Here is an 18873-nt window from a genome sequence, read left to right on the forward strand (position 1 = left end):
CATCCCCTAGACAACTTCCTGTTTCTCATTATGTCATGTTGATCCCTGAGATTACACAGGGGAAGTACATAGCCTCTGTCCTCAATGTGTATAAAAGACCACCAAATTCTGGCATTTATTAGATTCATCCTGAATTAAGTTGAAAAGAATTATGAACTTTCACTCATTTTACTTTTATTCTCAGGGAAGACATTTTTCAGGGAGAGGGGAAGGAATATGTGGATTTGGGAACTTCAAGAAAATTGAGTGAGTTTGAAACAGTTAAGTAGTAAATGCTAGAATGAGGCAATAGATGTACGGAGTGACTGCTAAGACACCCTCAGAGCACATGGTGGTCAGAGTAAGGATTTGTAGTGCATTGCTACCAGACTCATTAGAGAACTGAAAGTAAGCTTAACATTTTAACAAAGAGTAAATATAGGGGGCTTTAAAATACAAGCTGGGAGATATGGTCTTCATCTGAAAAAAATCAAGAGATTGGTTAGATTGTCTATGAAGGGAAATAACTATATGCTGAAGTTTCCTTACAAAGGTTAAATTTGATTATAACGTGTAGAATAAATGGAATCCAAAAAGATAGCAAGGAATTTCTTATAGTTCCTCCTCATGCCGAATTGAGCATATGGATAGGGTGGACACATGAGAAGTGAGAACATAAATAGTATATTCCTACAAGAATCACAGAGAGATCATATGCCAGTCACCTATTCTAACCAATTTTCTTTAGTCAGAACCTGGAAAGGTCAACTGAAATCACTAAAACTTCAAGAAAAATCAGTAGCAGGAAAACAGACTGCTGTACAAAAAGGTAATACCAACAACACATTACAAACCTCTAAGCCTCACATGAAATGACTATTATAATTAGTATTCTCAGAGGAATACGAGAGAATTGCATCTACAAAGCATGAGCATGTGACTAGCAGAGTTACAAGCAGAGAACATTCTCCATATTCTTCACCTTTGCTCTGGTTACAGGTATAAACTCTCAGCTCCAGTCTAAAGGCAAACCCTCAAACAAAAAAAGGTACATTTTTATGTAGAAATGTCCTCATATTACTCGCTATAGTTTACATTTATTTTTTATTAAAATTTCCAAAGAGCTATCAGGTCACATTAAAGATGAGAAAATATAGCCCGAGATGATTAAGAGATTTTACTGGAACAGGAAGATAGTAAAAAGTGTAATTATTATGTGCACTAGGATGATGCTCAGAATTCTGTGCTTGTCTTCGCTCACATACCCATTCTACAGAAGTGTAATCAGTGCACACATGCCAGGCATGTGGTCGGCATTCATAGGACAATGGTGAGTAAGTTATGAGTATGCTAGTTCCTGCCTTTGAATAATTTAGTTTGGCGTGTAGGTATGTGCACTAGTTCTCCAAGGCTGCTATAACAAATTACGCATACAAACTTAGTGCCTTAAAACGAAAAAAAAATTTTCTTGCAGTCCCTGGGGTTAGAGATGAAAGGGAGTTGGCAGGGCCGTGCTGTATTGGAGGCTCCAAGGGAGGATTTGTTCTCGCCTTTTCTAGCTCTGGTGGCTTCAGGGGTTTCTGGGCTGGTGGCTGCGTCACTCCATTGCCTGCCTTCATCTCCACCTGGCCTTCTGCTTGTGTCTGTGTTTTCTCCTCTCTGTCTTTTATAAGGACACTTGGTGGTGGATTTAGGGTCCACCCAGCTAGTCCAGGATAATTTTGTTTTGAGATCATTAACTTAATTCCATCTGCAAAGACCCTTTTCCCAAACAAGGTCATGTTCACAGGTTCCAAGGGTTAGGACATGCACGTACTATTTTATGGGGGGCAGGTGGGGGGGAACTGTTACACCAGTACAACATGGATACATGAATAGATCATTTCAACACAGTGTGGCGCGATGCTAGGGTCCACACAGGGGCTTAGAGTACCACAGAGAATATCAGGAAGGAGGCCCCAATTCAGTCTGAGGGGTTCAGAGAAGACTTTTTGGGGGAAATGACATGTAAGATGAAACCTAAGGAATGGCAAGAGTAGAAAGGTGGTCTGGGGAGAGCTTTCTGGATGAGAGAGAATGATGAGTAATTCAGAGAAGTTTAATGTGGCTATAAAACATGATGAGGAAATGTACAAAAATTACAGTTTGTAGGCAATCAAGGCCCAGATTGTGACTGTCCTTGAAAACTGTGTCTAGAATATTAGTATTTTATTTATTTTTTATTTTTTTTAAAAAAAATATTTTTTTATTTCAGAGAGAAAGGAAGAGGAAGAGAAAGATAGAAACATCAATGTTGAGAGAGAATCATTGATTGGCTACTCCCACTGGGAACCAAGCCTGCAACCCCAGGCACGTGCCCTAACTGGGAATCGAACCTTGACCTCCTGGTTCATAGGTTGATACTCAACCACTGAGCCACGCCAGCCAGTCTAGAATATTGGTATTTTAAATCTGTGGAGGGGAGAGGGACAGATTTGCATTGTGTAAAAATAATTTGGAATGCAGTGCAGAGAATAGATCGTTGGGGGATTAGGACAGACTCCAAAGAAACTGTTAGGATGTTGCTGCAGTCATTAGAGCAAGAGATGGTGGGGGATATAAGAGATTGGGATGAGAAATACTGAGGATGTAGAATTGCTATTTTCAAAACCATCACTAACATCTGCTAAATGCACAGGTGCACTTCTGCATTCTAAGGTTTCATCTGAACTTTCTAAAACTAGGACTAGCCACAGGTACGTATAGTCACATAACAATACAAATCTAACAGCAGGTTTGAATGAACATTTTGAGTTTGTGAAATATAACTTTTGCATGGATTGATTTCCTTTAGTTCCTAGAGCTATGGCTGCACGTTCATTTGCATTGCAGCCAAGGAAATCTGGATATTTTGCATTCCTTCCGAAGGGAAAGGATGTGGCTGGCTGTTGGGTGGTAGATGTTGCACACGGCCCACTCTTAATTGTATGTACTTGTTTAAGTTCATTTGGTTTCAAAGAGAAGGTTAGGAGTGCAGAAGGGTGTTTTCAAAGTGTTAAGGGGATTCGTGCAGAAAGCAAGAAGGCAGCAGCAGTGGGAGAAGGGAAATATGTCACTTTGAACATGGGCAGTTCCTCCAGGAGAATGAAGGGCAGGGCATGTCGGCTGCTTCTCACCTGGGTACCCACTGGCCATAGCAGGCAGGTGCTTATTGACTGACATGCAGAAGACAGATGACCTGGCCTCTGAAAGTGGCCTGGAGGGCAACCTCAGTGGGCGCTATTTGATAATTTGCTAATCGTTCTTCCGGAATCAAGTTTTATTGTTAAGTGATTGAAATGGTAACAATTACTTGGGAACACAGTCACGTATAACTCTCCTGGATTGGAAAGGTAGAAACACCACCACATAAATCCCTAGACGAGGGGATTATTCACCTCTTTGGTATTTTAAGTGTGACTTTGTGGCTCCTTTATCTTCCCTCCAATAGCAGTGTTCCTGGGTTCTATTCACACACTTCTACTATTTTCTACTTAGTAGAGACTGACTTTTATTTTTCTTCCCTGAGCACCTGTATTGTATAGAAAACCTGTGTAGCCCTTTTTATTATTCGCAGTATTCTCGTTTAGTCTCACAGCATAAACAATGGATTTGAAGGGACTTTAATGTAGGTTGATAACACACAGCATAGAAATGTCCCCTCCCTGAGCCTGCAGCAATCATGTTTTTCTGTACGTCCCCAGCCTTTAAGAAGGTTTGCTGTGACTCTCCGCACTATACCAGAGCTTCATCTTGGAAGGAGTATCAGAGGCACAAATATGGAGCAGCCAGCCACAGGCATCACTCACTATATCGATGTAGTGACTTATCTATTGACATCTCTTGAGTAAATTTTGTCCTCTTCAAACTGAAAAGACTGATGGGAAAGTTAGTGATTACATTTCACCATCAGCTGGCTGACTGTGAGCAATACACTGATTGCCTGTTTATTCTCTATTAAGAAAATAAATGGTCTCAGTGGTCAGGGTGGGAAATTTAGGATTACAATAACCGTAAGTGATTGCGTATGAAAATGGGAGAAACAGATTTATTTCCACTTTAAATTGCCCAGAATAGGCTGACATATAGCTGAGCATGCTTTCTTGTTTCTAGTCTAGACAGAATTTTCAGTATAAAAATTTAGTGATTTACATAATTACTAATATGTTTTAAAAAAATCACATGGTGATCCTACTGAAATTCACTGTCTAGCTGCCTTTCTCCCCTGGCCTTCTTAATGATTGCTCACAGTACGGAACTTGTTTGAAATACTTTTCAGCTTGTTTAAAATTATCATGCCTCAACCCAAACACTGTGGACATCTGAGAGAAAGCACTTTGTAACTTCTAAGTGGATAGAGATAATATTTATGATAAAAGTCTAGGTTGATCACAGGAAAAGAATACAGAATAATTGAATTAAATGAAAATCATGCCTCAGGAAACAGCAACTTTTTATTGTAAACCTAGAAACCAGGAGAAGCTGAGAAAAGCAAGTTTCATTTTAGATTCTCTTTTCAGTTAATATTTTATTTTATATTTTTGTCAGCATATACCTGAAATGGTAGTTAAATTCTTAAAGCTGTTTTTCCCCCCCGCCCCCCCCCCCCCACGCACATAAAGTGGACAAATGTCTGAAATAGAAGGATAAAACATTTCCTTTCATCATTCAAAAAAACCCTTAATATTAGGTTTATGTTCCATTGCGCTGTTGGCCAATTCTTCCTGATTACTTTAAAATTATAGCTTTTCCATGATAATATGCAACTCAGCATCTTCTCTGCAGGGCAGCAAGTTTGTATTGATAACAGTACATACCACCATTAACGCACTAAATTACAGCTCTTTGGCCTTGTCAATACACACACATTATTCCAGTTATAGGGAAAAGCAAGGATGTTTAAAGTCTCTTCCAGCTGGAACATTCTATGAACCTATGAAAAGCAACTTCTCCGTGCCTCATCCCATATTGGTTTGTAGGTTGCTGCCTATCAGAGTCTAGTCAACTGAACAATGTCTTGCTTGTTGGGTAAAAGAAGATGTGACAGACCATTCAACTTCATGTTACCCTCTTACCACAAAATGAAGACAAAATGCCAAGATGTTATTGAGGAATGAATTAACAAAGTCCCCTCTACATACTGTGAAAAATAACTACTCTGCACTCAGCTCAGCTGTTTGTTTCTTTTTGTTTGTTTAATTCTTTATTGTTGAAAGTATTACATATGTCTCCTTTTCTCCCCATGGTCTTCTCCCAGCCCAGGACTCCACCCCGCTACTGTCTGTGTCCATTATATGCATACAAGTTCTCTGGTTGATCTCTTACCCATCTCATCCTCCCCACCCCTTGCCTACCCTCCCCTGCCTTCCCCTGAGGTTTGACAGTCTGTTCGATGCTTCTATGTATCTGGATCTATTTTTGTTCATCACTTGATATTGTTCATTAGAGTCCACAAATGAGTGAGTTCCTGTGACACTTAACTGTTTGTTTCTTAAGGTAGCACTGGTCAGCTGTGTTGACTCAAACTCCACTTTCCTGTGCCTTTGGGGGAAGGGGGAGGTGGAGAAAATGATCCACAAACCTCAAAGGTGATATTTATCACAGAGCTGAGCCTGCTTCCGGTTGGTTTCCTTTTGCACTTCCTTTAGAAACGTGGGAGCAGAGCACCATCAGCCAATTTACTAATATCCCTGGGGCAGGTAGCTTCCACCTAATTCCTGTGTGTTTGTTCACTTCCTCTCCTCCAAGCCTCAGTAAAGAGGCTTATTTACTGCAGGGAGCCCAATACTGTATCAGATTGTGCTTGCTTACTGCAGGTATTTAAAATTAATTTATTTATGCATATGATTTACATATGTATATGTAAAAATATTTTTAGGTAAACTTATTTTATTCTTAAATTTCCTGTCATAGTTTTGGGCTTTATACATTACTCTCAGATCTATAACTAGGGCAAATATAGTAAACAAACAAATAATAACATCTATTACTAGTTAAAGTCACATGGTGTTTACTATGTGTCAGGCACTGTTTTAGTTATTTTATATATTCATTTATCTACTTTTCCTAAAAACAGAGTGAAGTATCCCATTATACAGATAAAAAAACTGAGGCACAGTGAGAGTAAGTAACGTACAAGATTACAAAGCTCTCAGTGAAGGAAGCAGTTTGAGTTCAATGGCTTAATTACTTTGTTGTAGGTAGAAGCTGTGGAGCTTTCCCATGAGCTATGCAGCACTTTGCAAACCTCCACTAGAGCAGTGATGGCGAAGCTTTTGAGCTCAGCGTGTCAGCATTTTGAAAAACCCTAACTTAACTCTGGTGCCGTGTCACATATAGAAAACAAAGACTTATATTTTGGATATTTATTTTATATATTTAAATGCCATTTAACAAAGAAAAATCAACCAAAAAATGAGTTTGTGTGTCACCTCTGACACGCGTGTCATAGGTTTGCCATCACTGAACTAGAGTACTCAGTGACCCTGGCTAAGTAATATGCTGTGAATATAGACTTTGCTAGAATTTGACCTATTCCCACATAGTGTTCTGCAATTCTTCTGTTATCTACCTGTCAAATCCTTATCTCAAATTTTGGTTAAAAAATGGATCATTCTTGTGGTTGTACTATGTAGCTATTTCATCACATTTTCTATCTCATCTATGCTCCTAACAGTCTTCTGAAGTAGGACTCACCTCAATTTTTCAGGGACATATAAGGCCCAGGAAGATTAAATAGCACCTTCAATTTAGATTGTGCTCTTTCTCTTCATCCCAGCTTAATCGCTTGGTTAGAAAATCAAGCTCAAACCAAGCTATTCATTTTCTAGACCAAATAATTATGCCATTTGAATTTTTTTTAAATATCTGGGTTAACTTGTAATGTATATAAAAAGCAGTAAATCCTTTTGAAGTTTCACTGGCTCAAAAAATAGAACCCAAAATTGAAGAGGTTCATTAATCACTAGTTTTATTCCTACACCAATGTAGAGACAGAACTGAAGAAAGAATACAAGTGTACTTTCCTATTTGCTTATATTTCCTTTGAAAATTGTGAGGTTATCTCCAACGTAGCACTATAATTTTCTCAACAGTTAGAAAATTATCTGTGGAATAGAGATCATGTTGGCAGTAGGGAAGGACTTTATTTCTAAGAACATGAGCCAGAAAACAAACAGAGTCTGATGGGTTTAGTGCTCAGATAACAGAGGCAGTGCCCTGTGATGTAGGGTATGCTAGTTATCCCAACTTTTGTGGATATTGGCATTTCTTCGAGGGAGGCAGCCAACATCTATGGTGGTTTTGTTGGTATTAAAAGATTAATAAGTTGGTCCTGGTTTATGGTAACAGAAATCCATGCGGAAGAAACTAAATGTTTCACTGTTACCATAGCCTCTAAGGTGCAATTGGCTCTGGAATACCTATAAATTATTTAAAATAACATCATAAAAATGTATTAATTCGTGCTCCAATAAAAACTGATGTTGGGTAAATGCGAACTTATTAATGATCTTGTTGCTAATAATGTAAATCTGCAGTTTTGGTCCAAGTCTCTGTTGGAACGGAGGCCCATCACACTTCATAACTACTTAAAAAAATAGCCGCAACAAGAAAAGTTCAGATCTAATTGCTTTCATTCAGAGGATATTTTTCCGCCTTAAAGGCACCTGGCAACAAAGCTCCCTACTTTATGTGGTTTTCACAATAGAAATCAAAAGGAAATTTATTGTTGTCTGATACTCTCTCAGCAAACTCCCTTACTCTCCTATCCTATTATTCTGTTCATTCTCTTATTCTTGTCGTCTCCTCTCCACTCCATTCCATTCCAAACTTCCTCAAAGTGACATTAACCAGAAAAGACATAGTGGGGCCTGGCCGGTGTGGTTCAATGGTTGAGTGTTGACCTATGAACCAGGAGGTCAGGGTTCGATTCCTGGTCAGGGCACTAGCCCAGTTTGAGGGTTTAATCCCCAGCGGGGGGCTTGCAGGAGGCAGCCAATAAGTGATTCTCTCATCTTTGATGTTTCTATCTCTCTCTCCCTTCCTCTCTGAAATCAATAAAAATATATTAAAACAAAACAAAACAATACCATCTGCTCAATAAGCCCTTAGTATAAATTATACTGTTACTATGAATCTATCTACAAGCTATACACAATGGGGCAAGGGTAGGTTTACAGATGTTCGCATGGAAAATAATGCAATAATCAATAGGTAATAATACAAGAATAAACTCCATGTTTTGTGTACTCACAACTGTAAACCTACTTTTGCCCCACTCTGTATATACTTAGCCCACTTTCTTTCTATTTAAAAAATATATATTTTATTGATTTTTTTACAGAGAGGAAGGGAGAAGGATAGAGAGCTAGAAACATCGATGAGAGAGAAACATCCGTCAGCTGCCTACTGCACACTCCCCACTTGGGGATGTGCCCGCAACCAAGGCACATGCCCTTGACCAGAATCAAACCCAGGACCCCTGAGTCAGCAGGCCGATGCTCTATCCACTGAGCCAAACCAGCCAGGGCCCTAGCCCACTTTCTACTCCTTCTCTCTATGTCCTCTAATATCAGGCTTATTGATAAACTCTAATTCTTCCAGCAGTCTTGCTATCATTCAGCATACTTTTTTGGAGTCTTAACCATCTTTTTTGTTTTTGTTTCTTAGACAAGTTTTTCCTTCCCTTTTATATTCTGTCATCTGGCCTCCATTCTTGGTCCATTCTATCTCCTGCATAATTTACCATGTTCTTGGTGTCACCCATGAGTCAATGTTAACCTTCCCATGTTACACGGCTTACATATAGGCATTCAGGAGATAGACGAAACAAGAAAGTCATAGAAAGGAATGAGAAGGCGCTTTTAGATCAGTGGTTCTCAACCTGTGGGTCGCGACCCTTTTGGGGGTCAAACGACCCTTTCACAGGGGTGGCCTAAGACCGTTGGAAAACACATATATAATTACATATTGTTTTTGTGATTAATCACTATGCTTTAACCCTTTGTGGTCCAATTTTATTTTTGGAATTCAAACAGTCTGGTCCAAATTAATTGACGGGATTGAATGTTGACCCGGTTTGCGGTGTCAACCTCAGCCTCGAGGTTGGACCTGCTCCTAGCGCCTGGTCTGTCGAGTCAATCTCCATGTTGGACCAAAAAGGGTTAATTATGTTCAATTTGTGATAATGAAATTGGGGGTCACCACAACATGAGGAACTGTATTAAAGGGTCGTGGCATTAGGAAGGTTGAGAAACCACTGTTTTAGATAGGGGTGTGCTTTTACTAAATTTACACATATTTTAAAAATAGGGTAAAAAGAAAACATTTGATTTTTGTCAATCATTGGTAATTAACGTTCAGAGATGAACTACAGTATATACAGTATAATGTTTAGCTCCTGGGCAATTTTTCCACAAGAAAAAGTGTAGCATTTGATAACTATTACTTCAACAAACAGAAGAGTTTCCTACTATGGAAAGGTATTCTGTAGTGTGAAATTAAAGCACCAGGTGTTTGTGCAGAATGCCACAGAACATATATGCAGCTTGTTTATTCCTTGCACAACTCAATATCCTGGAATATATTTATGTTAAGATATTGTTCATATTTATGTGGTGAGTTATCTCTTCCTTTATAATAGTCTTTAGCAGACAGCTGTTGGCCAAAATGCAGCCTCCATTTCTGAGCCATGAGTGCTGGGTGTGGCCATGAAGCTAAGTTCTAGAACATGAAATATGAAGGGAAAAGAAACATGTACCACTCGGCCAGCATGGCTCAGTGGCTGAACATTGACCTATGAACCAGGAGGTTGAGGTTCCATTCCTGGTCAGGGCACATGCTTCCTGGTTAGGGCACATGCCTGGGTTGCAGGCTCAATCTGCAGTAGGGGGCGTGCAGGAGCCAGCCAATCAATGCTTCTCTCTCATCATCGATGGTTCTATCTCTCTCCTCCCTTCCTCTCTGGAAAAAAAAAAAAAAAGGTGCACCTTCTGGGCCCGCCTTCACACAGAAGTGTGGCCATCCCCACCCTTCTTCCCATGGACTTGAATATGAATAAGGGCTCAAGGTAGCAGAGCAGTTAGATCAAAGGGGTCTAAGGTAGGGGTGGGGAACCTTTTCCTGCCAAGGGCCATTTGGATATATAATATCATTTGCAGGCCATACAAATTATCAACTTAAAAATTAGCTTGCTGTATTTGGTCAAACCTTTAATTTACTCACCCCTAAAACCTTGACAGGGCCAGACCAAATGATTTCACAGGCCTTATATGGTTCATGGGCCGGACATTTCCCACCCGTGGTCGAGCGTTTTGAAACATAGAGCCTACGCCTGGATCCAGAACTGCTTATATACAATTATTATGTGTACATGAGAGGAAGATGTTCAAGGCACTTTTATGCTGGTTTTCTGTGATGGCAGGCAAATCTGTAGCATAAATGATACAATTTAGTTTATTGTTGGAAGATGAGTGTTTGTGTTCAAATGTGCAATTAGGTGTCTCCTCAAAGTTCAGACCGTGTTTGCATTCTCTTTTGGAGTTTATTTTGCTTTGTGTTACGGATTATGTTTTATGTGAGCAAATGAAAATCTGTTCATACATTTGTGTAACTATTATGGTTATTCAAAAATTTGGGAACTATTTAAATAGCCCCCAGAGAAGACTGGATGCTGGCCTCTCTTTAATTAGTAAACCACCATCAAGAACAAATATACGAGTTCTCTAAAAAAGGTTTAACCTCAAGTCTTGCCCTAGATAGTTTCCATCTTCACATCTCATTTGGTTTACAGAGACCACTTCTTAGACTGTCTCCCTCCCCCAGATTGCTTTGGAATTTGTCTCTGAGAATTGCTCTTAACCAGCTGCCTTACCCCAAAGACCCACCCACACCCTATAAGCTCTGGTCCTATGCCACTCAGCCTGCTGGAGGGCTCATTTCTACTGTCTGCTCATAATCTATTTGGTTTTCCTTTGATTTCAGTGGCTTCACTTTAATGATATATTTCGTCATACTTAGGAGAATTGTTAGTTTAAAAGGTTAATATTTACATATACTACAAATGCAGTCCTCTCAATGGAAACTCCTAAAAAAAATACATGTGTGGCTATCCTGATGGGAAAAAAAATCATTGGAAAACAAGAAAAAAATATATCATATAGTACAATAAATGCCTGCCAAGGTTTATAGGCTTCAAGAAATGATAATTGAGTGCAATTTCAGTACATTCTGAGGATCACTATTTTTTTTAATATATTTTTTATTGATTTTTTACAGAGAGGAAGGGAGAGAGATAGAGAGTTAGAAACATCGATGAGAGAGAAACATTGATCAGCTGCCTCCTGCACATCTCCCACTGGGGATGTGTCCGCAACCCGGGTACATGCCCTTGACCGGAATCAAACCTGGGACCCTTCAGTCTGCAGGCCGACGCTCTATCCACTGAGCCAAACCGGTTTCGGCCTGAGGATCACTCTTTTAAGCTCTGTTTTTGTTTTCAGGTGTTTTTTTTCAAGTCTTAGAATCTTGATTGAATGCTGACCCCAAAAAAGCAAAGCCCCCCAAAACTCATGCTCATAAATTCAGTGAAGGGTTTGGTTCACTCACACGGCCATCAGATAATGAGCTGATTAAAGTTCTCTAACTGAAATGTTATTAGCTCAAATTCTGTATTACCTTTCCAAGCTCTAATCTTAAAGCTGTCACCATAGCTATCGTGCACAAATAGTATAAATGACAGAGGCAATTGAGCAAAGTCTTTTCCGAATCCGGCACCTAATACCTTAGGCATGAAAATGTGGCTCGCCTATCTCTCCAAAAGGCTTACTGTTTTAAACTAGAGAGTTTATACCCATACATATAATTATATCAAATCTATGCCTATATCTATATGTCACCTATATCTATATATCTATCTATATCTATATCATCTATATCTATATCTATATATCTGCATCCTCACATTTTTTCACATACGGTTGAGATATGCTACACATATTGCTCTTGCACTGTCATTTTCCAGATATTCGATGCCATGAACATCATCATTCAGTTAGTGTACACGGATCTTACTCCATCTTTTTAATGGTTGCATAGCATTCCAAACTGTACCCTTGTTTATACATAAAATTTTATTATTAACTATGGCATATACATGTCATTATAAGCAATAATTAAACATTATAGGTGGAAAGTTGCTTTTTTCTTTTTTTGTCACTAATACACAATACAATTGTGAACATCTTTGTGCATATATATTTTTTATGAAATTGTTTTATTATTTCTTTTGGTAAGGTTCTAAAATGGCCAGTTGCCAATTCAAAGGTATTTTAACTCAACAGTATCAAATAGAACAAAAATTCCTACACATTTTGGTTCTAGAGGCTTCTCCTATAACCATACTTTTCCAGAGTAAATTCCAAACATAAAATTTTGTTATTAAAACTGTTTATTACAAGACATCACAAGTGAGTTGTAGAGTCAAAGTAAATGTTCCTCCAGATAATGCTATAGCACTCCAGAATGATGAAATGCTTAAAATAGAGTATTTAAGTTAGAACTTGTAAATGGTATATAATTACAGCTCTCATAATGCAACCATGCTATAGTGACACATCCAAGAGCAAATTCTTTCCAGCATTCTTAGTATTGATATAAATGTCCAAGTGGTGAGCATATGTTTCTGGAATGTTTAATGTTTCTGTCGGCAGTTGGGCAGGGTTTGTCTTATTTTCGGGGAGCTATGTCATAGGTCGGTTAATACTTTCTTATGTCATTGTTGCATTCCCTCCAACAGATTTGATAGGGTATATGGAAATTTCCGAAAAGGTGAGCTGAACATTCCAATCTGAACAACTTCATGGAGCATTAGCATTTTGTTACAACTTATTATCAGGCAGGAAGAGTTGGCCAGAAGCACAGAATGATCTGCTGGCCTATAGCTGGAGCACAGTGATCTTTGCTGTAAAGTGTTTGACTTCACTTAAACTGACTTATGACATGTCACTGATCTAGTTTGTTAGCGAAACCACAGTTTATGGAAACCAGATTTCTTCACCATAAAGAGAGTGGGAGATTTTTATTCCTCATGGTAGACAGCTCAGTTGAACAGAACTGAGAACATTAGCTTTGTTAGAATTGCGATTATGGATTATTACTATATTGAAAGAGGGGCAAGGATGTCACACTAAAGTGTCCAATCTGCATTGTTTTGCAATGCCAATGGCCACATTGGATTTATAGAAGAAATTGCATTTATATTTACATCAGGATTATAGAGCACTACATTGTGAGATGATTTTTGGAAAAATCCTAAAAGCATGGCAAACTTTGTTAAAGAGTTCACTAAGTAACCCCTGCTTCATGTAGCCCCACTCAAATCCTTGCTTCCCTCACCCAGAAACTACTTAGGGGAGCAGGACATCTACAGGATTACTCGGGGGACCTGGGCATAAATAATTACCTTCAGTTATTACCTTTGGGGTAAAGAGTTAAAGAAAAGTTGATATGCTCATCGATAACAAATGTGCCAGGGTAACATTTAAAATAATATCAGCATATTTGGGGGGCAGGGGTACTGTTGCCTTTATATAAATATATAAAGGGGTCATTTTTAACATGTAATTTATACCACTTTTCTTTGATAAAATATGCTTTTCAGAGGGAAAAGGAAACAAGCCCAAATAAATGTTATTAAATTAAAAAAAAATAGAGGTTACTCTTTAGATGGGCTCTGAACAGTGAGCTTTCTCATGTTATTTAATTCCAATTGAAGAAAGTGAAACCAATTCTGTCTTCAATACAGTCTCAGAATAGATTGTTCATAAACCATTATACATATTATTAGCCAAATGGATAGGTTATTCTATTTTAATTTTTATATATTTTGATGGTATCCCCAAGAAGATACTCTTTGAGTCACACAGCTACAGTATAGGGGAAAAGAAACATCTACAGATCCCTTTCATGCTACCAAAATCATAAGCGATGGAAACAAGGATATTTACAACATTCCAAAAGCTAGATAAGCTGCGCACCGGTCTTACCTTTCTCTTGCGAAGTCTGACTTGGTTATCTGTGGGTTCCTGGGTGGTCAGAGGTTCCTTTAAGTGTAAACACCGCATGCCATCTCCAGCGCTGACCTTTGGAAGACTTTTGTTTTGATGTTCTGAGAAACCACTCTTCTGCGGGCCATTTTCAGCGGACATTCCACCGGTGCAGGAAGGAGGCTGCAGAAGGCAGCCCCCAGGATCTGCTTTTGATAATGGCAGTCCCCTGTCTGCACAAGGGCTAGCGAAAACCTCATCTTGTCCTACACAGCAGGTGTTTCTTTCATGTTCCTCCTTAGGGAAGTCGGGTTTCCTCCGTTGCTGAGCAATTACAGCAGAATTAAGCAATTGCTTCTCAGGCACAATATCGTTCACATGCAACGACTCACATACATGTATTTGGGATGCATCTTTTATTTCACTTAAGCTTATATCATTACAAAGCTCCAGGCTTTTACTTATCATGTCAATAACTTCCCTCTCCCCGCTTTCTTCTACGAGTGCTAATTCAGCTCCACCAGCCACTCCCCAGGAGCTGTAAGAATCCTGGTTTGTTTCCGTGATGGGCAGCGTCTTGACGAAGGAGCCTGCTCCTTTGACGCTATGTTGGTCTGAGGTCCCGTGCCCTTGGGAAGTTAAAATCTGTTTATCATCTGTAGGATACACATCAGAATCGGTACCCTCATCAGAAACGTGCACTAGTGTTTCCGTGCTGGCTTCCAGAGAAAGAAACTGATCTTCGCCTTCCTGGCTGTCATTTTCATCCACCTCCTTGGAAATGTGACCCATTGGCCTCCCAGGAAAATCTCTCAGCTCTGATGCATGGCAGCAGTCCGGTAGCGAAACACACTTCTCTTTGCGGTCCGCATTTAGAGTTGCATCTTTTTCCATACTTGCCTGCAAGCTGTCAGCTACGAGTCCATGATGACATGCTGTGTTATGATCATCAGAACTAAAAGGCTGTCCCATCCATTGGGTCACATGTTCTTCCCAGCTTCTCTTCCTGATAGCTACAGACATGTCATTGTAGTTTAACCACAGATACAGAAATACATTCCATGTGAGACAAAAGGAGATGGCACTTGATGAAAGAACTTCACATTCGTTGACTGAAGAAGAGAGTGAGTGTTCTCATTTCACCACCTATTAAAAAATTTAAAAATATAGATATATATATATATAGTTCAGGACATGATTCTAAAATGAAAATATAACTTGGAAAAGAGAGCCCTTCATCTATGCTCGAAAGATCAAATTAGAGAGTGTGTAAAATTTCTGTTTAATAACTTTAATAGTATTACTTCTTGAAGAAGCAGCTTGATGTAAGGAGAAAATTTCACATTGGATATTTATGATAAAATAATCATTGGCATTGTTTTAAAAGGCAGCTGGATTGATCAATCTGTTAATGAATACAGATATAACTATTGAACATTGAAAACTTCAGTAAGAAAATATTTGGATTGCAATACTTGATAAAATTCACTGCAAGAAACTTGTTGTGCTAGCGTACATGCTTTCCTCATTGACTTTTGTGAACACAAGTCTTGACAGAAATCTATTTGCTGTTCGGTTTGAATTTCAACAAAGGCCATCAGGGAACTGTTCACACAAAATTTGAGCTATAGAGACAGCATTTGTAAAGTATTAGTGTGTGACAGAACTAATACAGATCCCAAACGCCCAGGATGTATTCACTCCAGGGAGTGACTAAGAAACATGAAATAATCCAGTTTAGCTCATATTTACACATAATTCATGGATAAGAAAGCATAGCACATACCATTTACAATGACTCAGGATAAATACATTTACATGCATAGTATTCCTGCTACTACTGGCTCTAGCTAGCATTATTGAGGCTGAGAGAAATTCAATCACTTGTTCATGGTTATAGATACATCTAGGAAGCCAGTAGTCAAACTAGGCCCTGGTTCTAAGGCCAGGATGAGAGAGCCAACACACTTCATTGTCTCTGTGCAATGAGATCCTCCCTCCACCCCTTCCTTCCACATATCTGTCGTATGTATAACTCCGTAGGCAGGAATTCAGGGGAACCAAAAGGAAGATGTGAGAATGATAAGACAATTGGGATAATTCTTCAGAAATTTCAGTCTCTTTGGCTTGCATGGAGTTTAGTTTGTATACTTCTGTTAGAATTTGGTCATAAAAATTTAAGTAAACAAGAAAACCAGGCAGAGATAAGGTCAGAATATAAACACATTCTTGGTATCCATACTTTTTACCTTGAGTGATTCAAACCTTAGTTAAAGGAAACAAATTATACCTGCGTAAACTCAGCCTTACAAAATGTTGTTCTGTAATGAAAGCAAATTCATGGACTGTAAAAGAAAAATCCCATTGAAAACGCAGACACTTCGAGTTTTGACTCCACATTGGGACTTTCAGCACATAACATGGACTGGCTTATTGATTTCAGTTGTAAACAAGATTAACTGCTGTGCTGGTTTTGGGTCACTTCAGGCTATTGAAAAGGACTGACTCCTCACCAAAAATTTCAAGCTATTCTGACTAAGCTCTAAGCACATGCCAGAAAGGTAAATATTCCCATCCTGTGAAGACCAGTGAAGTTAAGGAATGTACTAGAAATTGGTTCCTCAGTCTGACCAAATACCTTTCTGGATACCCTTTGGTGCCCTCAGAGGTCTGTGATCATCTTTGAAAATGGTCAGCATTCCCATTTTCCATGTGGGCCTTCATTCTCCACGCAGAAGAAAATAGCAAGACCCCGAATCCCATGCATAAGTCATTACAGTGTGGGAGGCTACAGAAAGTGGAAAAAACGCATAGATGCAGGTCAGACAAATTTCGCTTTTATGGGCAAATTTGGGTTGTAATAGGGAGGTTCTGTTTTAGAGGCGTTCTTTCCTTTATTTTTATCCAGTGTAGAAAGAGAGGGCTAACTTAAGAAATGCCAAGTGGTATTACTGTGTCATTCCTAAGCCTCATTTACATGTCAGTTGAGACTGAATTCTGGCTTCATTTCTTTTACTAAGAAGAAATAGAGTTTTATTAACCCCTTAGAGAAGAGATTACACTATTTGCCTTTAAGACCTTATCTTACTATTAACTAACTTATTTTACTCAACCTTGGCAAGTATGTCAATATTTTTATATCACAGGAAGACAGTTCAACAAGTCCTGAGACAATCTAGCTACAAAGAGAGATTATAAATTAGATATTTCCAACATAGTCTTAATTACTCTGTCCTAATTTCTAATCTAGGTTTTTTGATTATTTTCAAATTATTCCTGTGAATGTACACTGTCTTTTCTTTCAAGAAAAATGTCCTAATTATTGTTATGACAACCATCACTACATTTTGAGTGCTCATCCCATAATATCCTGTGGTCTGATAGATTTAAAAAAATTATCTCCACAACCTTTCATATTCATACTTCCTATTTAAATTCAGAGTTATAACATTTATGTTAAAATCTGCCTCCATCATCTAAAGGCTGAACAGAATATTAAGGAGATGGAACACTGGATTCTTTTCAATCACGTCTCAGCCTATTGGCCTCATTTTCTAAGTCATCTGAATTGATTAGAAGCCATCCTGCCAGGAAGATGTGAAGTCTTTGTCAAAGTTCTGACTTTCCCTATGGACCACCTCATCAGAATGCCTTATTAAAAATTATATTTCTAGCCTGGCCGGTATGGCCTAGTGGTTGAGCCTCGACCCATGAGCCAGGAGGTCATGGTTTGATTCCCGGTCAAGACACATGCCCAGTTGTGGGCTTGATCCCTAGTAGGGGCTGTGTAAGAGGCAGTGTTAAATGATTCTCTCCCATCATTGATGTTTCTATCTCTTTCTCCCTCTCCCTTCTTCTCTCTGAAATCAAAAATAAAAATAAAAATTATATTTTTAACTACTGACTACTTATTTTGTAAATTTCTATTACATTTTTTGGGTAAGCCTTTTTACGCAATTTCATTCAGAATGAGCTCAGCTGCTGAGGATTTGGATGAAGGATCTGGAAAAGTATAGGTCATTCCAGGGTGTTGATTTTATGAAGTGAATTTCCATGGGGATTTTTCACTTCTTAAATGCATGTATTCAAACACCACTGTATTAATATTACACGAGACTGTATGTACCTCTAATTATGTAACATTTCTGAAAAATAATTGTGAAATGTCCAACTTTACTGTCTGTGATATTATTTCATAGGATGTTTAGATACAAAGTGATTTCAAATTTATTGTTTCGGCTCATTTTGTAGCACTAACACTCCATAAAATAAGTACTTCAAAGCATAGAGAATTTATTTTTAAATTAATTGTAATTGCACTAAAAACGACATCAAAGGAATACATTCTATTGAGAACCACTGACGTATATCTGATATCAAGTGATCATGCTTTCCCTTGAACTTATTGCGGATATAAACACATACCTTACTTTTTGGCCTGGTAGTGAACTGTCCCTAAGGAAGAAGAGCCTGGTGATAATCACTTCTGGTCATTCTATAGCCGGGGAGAACATGATACAAATGAAGGACTTGTGGCTGAAATCAAGTTGGCAGTACTGTAGAACTGATGGCAACACTGTCTGCCCATCATCATTCATTAACAAACATTTATTCAATGACATAGACACTGTGCTAAACATTGGGAATATAAACCTAAATAATATACTGTATTCTACCTTTCCTAAAGAAGCTTACAACTTTATGGTAGAAACTCATGTAAACAAGGATAATAAGTTCTCACATGGCCACAAATGCCACAGAAAATTTAACACAGAGGAGGGGGGCATTTACTCTCCCTCCTTTTCGCTTTCCCTCTTCCCTCCCTCCCTCC

The 18873-nt window shown here is 38.6% G+C and overlaps 1 protein-coding gene across 1 annotated transcript in view; it reads right to left on the reverse strand.

The window, feature by feature from the left end:
* LOC102769930 (rho GTPase-activating protein 7) overlaps positions 1-18873 on the reverse strand; it is a 142186-nt gene that overhangs the window by 111385 nt on the left and 11928 nt on the right. Inside the window, exon 2 of the mRNA XM_006753798.2 lies at positions 14043-15188. Coding sequence (XP_006753861.1) covers positions 14043-15065 — 1023 coding nt within the window. The 5' untranslated portion in view covers positions 15066-15188. The remainder of the gene's footprint in view (positions 1-14042; positions 15189-18873) is intronic.

This window comes from Myotis davidii, unplaced genomic scaffold (assembly GCF_000327345.1).
Source record: "Myotis davidii unplaced genomic scaffold, ASM32734v1 scaffold71, whole genome shotgun sequence".
Classification (NCBI taxonomy): domain Eukaryota; kingdom Metazoa; phylum Chordata; class Mammalia; order Chiroptera; family Vespertilionidae; genus Myotis; species Myotis davidii.